At 38.1% G+C, this 6,921-nt stretch overlaps 3 protein-coding genes across 3 annotated transcripts; 2 read left to right on the plus strand and 1 right to left on the minus strand.

The window, feature by feature from the left end:
• Nucleotides 1-11: 11 nt before the first annotated feature.
• Nucleotides 12-779, minus strand: Pmar_PMAR008212 (conserved hypothetical protein; the record flags this gene model as incomplete). Its single annotated transcript, XM_002768982.1, has 5 exons — nucleotides 12-184; nucleotides 230-302; nucleotides 355-487; nucleotides 535-598; nucleotides 647-779. 5 exons carry the CDS (start codon nucleotides 777-779, stop codon nucleotides 12-14), a joined length of 576 nt encoding a protein of 191 aa, XP_002769028.1.
• A 2,756-nt stretch (nucleotides 780-3,535) lies between these two features.
• Nucleotides 3,536-4,289, plus strand: Pmar_PMAR008213 (hypothetical protein; the record flags this gene model as incomplete). Its single annotated transcript, XM_002768983.1, has 5 exons — nucleotides 3,536-3,559; nucleotides 3,719-3,790; nucleotides 3,848-3,903; nucleotides 3,969-4,060; nucleotides 4,146-4,289. Coding segments are annotated over 5 exons (388 nt in total), but the record flags the coding sequence as incomplete, so codon positions are not given.
• A 44-nt stretch (nucleotides 4,290-4,333) lies between these two features.
• Pmar_PMAR008214 (Mucin-4, putative) lies at nucleotides 4,334-6,903 on the plus strand (the record flags this gene model as incomplete). The annotated part of the gene is made up of 1 exon (XM_002768984.1): nucleotides 4,334-6,903. A coding segment is annotated over one exon (2,570 nt), but the record flags the coding sequence as incomplete, so codon positions are not given.
• Nucleotides 6,904-6,921: the final 18 nt, after the last annotated feature.

Raw genomic sequence — 6,921 nt, forward strand, 5'->3', positions numbered from 1 at the left:
TGATGATGATATTACTCTTTCTTATCACCAAACATGGGAGAAGATCCTTCATGCTCCTCTAACTGTTGTTCTTCTTGTTGTTGCTGCTTATGATTATCCAAGTTGTCAATGAGGGATCTTATTGGTATTGATTCTCCAATAACTTCCTGTAACGACTTAGGTAAGATCGCTGGTATAGCATAACCTATACATATATACATTAGTAACATAATAATGATACTACTACTACCCTTAGTCTTGCATTTACTTATCAACTGCATGGCTACTATAAACTCATTAAGATTCAGTTTACCATCCTTATCCTAAGACATCATCATCATCATCGTTGTAGTTGTTGTTAATAGATAATATTACTTGATCAGCCAGTTCCCATAACAAGCTTAACATTTCTTTACTTAGCTTACTTTTCTCGAATATACCTTTACCAATCTTACCCGTTATATAACCACTTCTTTTTGGATCAGATGCCATAAATAATGATGAGTATCTATTCTTATTCATACCACATTTCTAACAATTATTACTGACTATTACTTCTGCTTTTCCTCATCAGTAAGTGCCCATTTATCCTTATACTTCTTCTTATTATTATTATTACCTAAGACGAATTGTATGAGCTCACCAACCATTGCTATACAACTATTACTATCCTTCTCCCCCTCCTCCTCCTCTTCATTATTATTATCACTCAGTTGTTCTGTCCTTGGTACAAAGTCTAATGGATCAATACCAAGATCCTTCATAGACATAGCCAACTTGGCTGCATCCTTAGGTCGCATCTCAGTAGTAGTAGTAGTACCTTATCCATAATCATACTACTACTACTACTACTACTACTACTACTACTACTACTACTACTACTACTACTACTACTACTACTACTACTATACATCCTGATAGTACAAGTATTACCCAAATGAGGACTTCTTCTTGTTGTTGAGGATTGGGTTGGGTACTTCTCCGCTACAGTCTGCTTAGGTTTTGTTGATATATTGTTGTTATTGAATAGACCTACTACCATATTATACCATTCTTGATGATTATTATCATATTATTATTACCATCAAATATAGGTAGACTAGCTGGTTCTAGATTAAGTAGTGATGGATCTACTGAGGATGCTCCTGACTGCATATGGGCTATTAATCGGCATACCATATTAAACTCTGACACCATGATAATCATCATCATAAAGCTGATGTATAATAATTAATCTACTACCATTCTCATCTAACTTCCCTTCTTGTTCTCTATCTGCTATAGCCCATATTTGATGAAGTATATTCCTAGACAATCCCGATAATTGTAATACAGATGCCGCTTTAGGACCTATAATAGCATAAATGAATAATGATAATACTACTTTATCATTCTTGGTGATGTTGTAGACCTGCTGATGCTGATGCTGATGATGCTCACCAGATATATAATCACCCATATCAGGTCCAGCTAACTGCCATACTGTTGAATAATAGGTAGACTCTTGTGGTGATAGTTTTAATATTATATTATCATTAGTACGAGACCAAGGTGTTGTTGTTGTTGATACAACAGGTGGACCAGCAAAGGCTTCTCCTCCTCGTCCCTCTTGAGAAGTATTCATGAAGATATATACCAACAACTGTGGTACATCACTAGTTACTTCTCACTAATATAGTGTGCTAATGATGATAATTATACTATTATATCCTAACTTATCAACAACTACCATCTAACTACATTCAATTCATACTATTCTCATACCACTAGCCATCCTGACTGACAGATAGTTTTTATGGCGTGCGCATCTTGCATCAGCGCGAGATTCGCTCTCGCCCCCCCTCACCGTTGCGTGGCGTTTGATCGAGTTGCGTGGTGATTATAATAGTGCTACGATGATTAAGTATTACCAACCTACTACTTAATCAAACCTTAATCTTGCTGTTGTTGATCATGCTGCTACGAGATAGTATAGAAGAAAACGGTCGGGCGTTTGACGACGACGACTACGACCAAAGATATGAGTATAGCGTAATGAAGTATGATAAACGATTATGTAAGGCTGATATGTAAGCTGTTGATGATATACCTTAACATTAACCATAAGGAGACATACTATAAGGGATAAAGTAGTAGGACTACTAGTTATGACCGGCTATGTACTTGGATCCATAGACATCATCACAATAGAGAATGGAATCCATCCACTACTATCTCACATATCTGTTGCTGCTGGTCCTGCTACTAGTTGTTGTTGTTATGTTGGTTACTATAATGCCCTTAACTGCCGTGTTTGATATCCATCATCCTCAAGATGTTACTATCCTCCAATTTTTTCCATGACGACCACCAGCAACAGCAGCATGATGACGATGACCATGAGATATCCTCCTCTAATAAGGAGGATAATCATGATCATAACCAACCACCTACGATCCCTTATCATCATCCTAAAACCCTTCTCCCATGGTGCACTAGATGTTGCCATATGTGGTCATAATTATACATTATAGGTCGATACAAGATCCCACTCAAGGACCCCAGGAGGAAGAGTCAAGTCTTGATTCTTTTGAGAGTATTATACATTATGAACAACAACATGAACAACAACATGAACAACAACATGAACAACTAAGAGTAGAATGGAGTGGTATCATAAGGGACAGATAGCTCATGTCGTTCATACTCAGGATAGATTCGCAATTCATACCCAACGACGGCGACAGCAACAGCAGCAACAGCAGCAGCAAGTTTACAAGTCGTTATTATTATCATCATCATCAGTAGGAGATATAACGATACCACTACTAGTAGTGTATGTCTACCATATATCAGAGTTTATCGACTTCTCCATATCAACAACAACAAGAACATGATTATGCTACAGTTAATGGAGTAGTAGTAGAGGAGGATATCTCATTAATGAAGAGTAGGAGTACTCTCTCACTCTATACCTACTATCTTCTATACATACTACTTTCAGGTCAACATGATGATAATCCGTTCTGTCATCAATCTGATGATGATAGTAATATGAATGACTATAATCATAATACTAGTAATATAAGGGATAAGTTAAAAGTAGTAGTTTGTAATATATATAGTATCCTATTACTCATTATCATGTATTGTCAGCAAGCTGGTATCATACCTATATTCGACCCTTTACCACCACCATCATTAACAACAACCAAAGAAACAGGAAAGAGAAACCTTCCTACTACCAAGAACAATACTACACAGAATGATGATAATAATGGTCAGCCACAGCAGCAGCAGCAGCAGCAGCAGAAGGACAAGCGTGTGACTGTTATTAGAAGATTAGAAGAGGTAGTAGTAATAATAGTAGTCATCACAGTATAACATATACTAGTAGGGCATCTCTTCAGCTCGTGTCGTCTTGCTATAATAATATTTGCCAATCTGGTGGTTCGCCTCCTTTTCCTTGTGATTCTTCCTCGACAAGCACCACCTTACTGCCACCATATACTTCATCATTGAGAGACATGAAGATGAAGATAGTTATGAGGCCTCCACCTGAGGGGGTTATTGTACAATGTCGTATTCTAAGAAATCGGAGGTAGTAGTAATTATTAACATATAAGAATGATTATTATTATCATGCAGTGATCGTCGTTATCGTAGGTCATCGTCGTCATCATCATCATTGCTTGGGTCATGGTATCCTAGATATCAGTTGGTACTCGATGGTGATAGTGAATGTATAATGTGTAGTAAGAAAAGGAAGAAGAACAAGACATCTAATTATCAAATTAATGCATGTTCTACCTTCGATGAGATGTCACGTAGTGTAATAATAATAACGACAACAATTGAAGAATTAATATCATGATATGTTCATTATAAGGTCCCTCATTACATTGGAAAGGTTAGAAGTAATTTCATGGGTACAGAGTTTACAATGTAATAATAATATTACTATCATCATCATATATGTATACATACTCTATTCTTATGCTTATCTATAGATACTCTACCGGTATCCACGATAATAATAATAATGAAACTCATCAACAACAAGAAGAAAAGGAGGAGGCTGCAAGTCCTCAATATATATTGGGTAATATTAATGTGATAGTTATCATCAACATCATCATCATCATCATCATCATCACGTATCATCGTTAGCCCATTAGGTTTTGTAGGTAAAGGTGATAAGATTGAGATTGGAGGGGTTTTCTATACCAATACATTATTCACTAATAATCCTCGAGGTCCTAGACAAATGCATGTTGTATTACCCAACATAGATTATCCATTATTGAAGGATAATAATGATAAACGAAATAGTAAGTATCATATCGACATTTATAGTGGTATATACCTTTATTAGGATGGGACATGTTGAACAACAATAACAACAACAAGAATAAGAATCGTGATGATGGTTATGATGATCCTTCTAACTCTTTGTTGATGTCAAGAGCCAGACCATTCCTACCGGTAGATACTACTCTTACTAATGCTGCTACTCTTACTAATGCTGCTACTCTTACTAATGCTCTTACTCTTACTAATGCTGCTGCTCTTACTGTTACTAATGCTGCTGCTCTTTCTGTTACTAATGCTGCTGCTCTTACTCTTACTAATGCTGCTGCTCTTACTGTTACTAATGCTGCTGCTCTTACTGTTACTAATGCTGCTGCTCTTACTGTTACTAATGCTGCTGCTCTTACTGTTACTAATGCTGCTGCTCTTACTGTTACTAATGCTGCTGGTCTTACTGTTACTAATGCTGCTGCTACTGTTACTAATGCTGCTTCTCTTACTGTTACTAATGCTGCTGCTCTTACTGTTACTAATGCTGCTGCTTTCACTGTTACTAATGCTGCTGCTACTGTTACTAATGCTGCTGCTTTCACTGTTACTAATGCTGCTGCTCTTACTGTTACTAATGCTGCTGCTCTTACTGTTACTAATGCTGCTGCTCTTACTGTTACTAATGCTGCTGCTCTTACTGTCACTAATGCTGCTGCTTTCACTGTTACTAATGCTGCTGCTCTTACTGTTACTAATGCTGCTGCTCTTACTGTTACTAATGCTGCTGCTCTTACTGTTACTAATGCTGCTGCTCTTACTGTTACTAATGCTGCTGCTCTTACTGTTACTAATGCTGCCTCTCTTACTGTTACTAATGCTGCTGCTACTGTTACTAATGCTGCTTCTCTTACTGTTACTAATGCTGCTGCTCTTACTGTTACTAATGCTGCTGCTCTTACTGTTACTAATGCTGCTGCTCTTACTGTTACTAATGCTGCTGGTCTTACTGTTACTAATGCTGCTGCTACTGTTACTAATGCTGCTTCTCTTACTGTTACTAATGCTGCTGCTCTTACTGTTACTAATGCTGCTGCTCTTACTGTTACTAATGCTGCTTCTCTTACTGTTACTAATGCTGCTGCTCTTACTGTTACTAATGCTGCTGCTCTTACTGTTACTAATGCTGCTGGTCTTACTGTTACTAATGCTGCTGCTACTGTTACTAATGCTGCTGCTTTCACTGTTACTAATGCTGCTGCTCTTACTGTTACTAATGCTGCTGCTCTTACTGTTACTAATGCTGCTGCTCTTACTGTTACTAATGCTGCTGCTCTTACTGTTACTAATGCTGCTGCTTTCACTGTTACTAATGCTGCTGCTCTTACTGTTACTAATGCTGCTGCTCTTACTGTTACTAATGTTGCTGCTCTTACTGTTACTAATGCTGCTGCTCTTACTGTTACTAATGCTGCTGCTTTCACTGTTACTAATGCTGCCTCTCTTACTGTTACTAATGCTGCTGCTACTGTTACTAATGCTGCTGCTCTTACTGTTACTAATGCTGCTGCTCTTACTGTTACTAATGCTGCTGCTACTGTTACTAATGCTGCTGCTCTTACTGTTACTAATGCTGCTGCTACTGTTACTAATGCTGCTGGTCTTACTGTTACTAATGCTGCTGCTACTGTTACTAATGCTGCTTCTCTTACTGTTACTAATGCTGCTGCTCTTACTGTTACTAATGCTGCTGCTCTTACTGTTACTAATGCTGCTGCTCTTACTGTTACTAATGCTGCTGCTCTTACTGTTACTAATGCTGCTTCTCTTACTGTTACTAATGCTGCTGCTACTGTTACTAATGCTGCTGCTCTTACTGTTACTAATGCTGCTGGTCTTACTGTTACTAATGCTGCTGCTACTGTTACTAATGCTGCTGCTTTCACTGTTACTAATGCTGCTGCTCTTACTGTTACTAATGCTGCTGCTCTTACTGTTACTAATGCTGCTGCTCTTACTGTTACTAATGCTGCTGCTTTCACTGTTACTAATGCTGCTGCTCTTACTGTTACTAATGCTGCTGCTCTTACTGTTACTAATGCTGCTGCTCTTACTGTTACTAATGCTGCTGCTCTTACTGTTACTAATGCTGCTGCTTTCACTGTTACTAATGCTGCCTCTCTTACTGTTACTAATGCTGCTGCTACTGTTACTAATGCTGCTGCTCTTACTGTTACTAATGCTGCTGCTCTTACTGTTACTAATGCTGCTGCTACTGTTACTAATGCTGCTGCTCTTACTGTTACTAATGCTGCTGCTACTGTTACTAATGCTGCTGCTACTGTTACTAATGCTGCTTCTCTTACTGTTCCTAATGCTGCTGCTCTTACTGTTATTGCTGCTGCTGCTTTCACTGTTACTAATGCTGCTTCTCTTACTGTTACTAATGCTGCTGCTACTGTTACTAATGCTGCTGCTTTTACTGTTCCTAATGCTGCTGCTGCTACTGTTACTAATGCTGCTGCTACTGTTACTAATGCTGCTTCTCTTACTGTTCCTAATGCTGCTGCTCTTACTGTTATTAATGCTGCTGCTTTCACTGTTACTAATGCTGCTTCTCTTACTGTTACTAATGCTGCTGCTACTGTTACTAATGCTGCTGCT

This window comes from Perkinsus marinus (assembly GCF_000006405.1).
Source record: "Perkinsus marinus ATCC 50983 genomic scaffold scf_1104296966738, whole genome shotgun sequence".
In the NCBI taxonomy this organism is placed as follows: Eukaryota; Perkinsozoa; order Perkinsida; family Perkinsidae; genus Perkinsus; species Perkinsus marinus.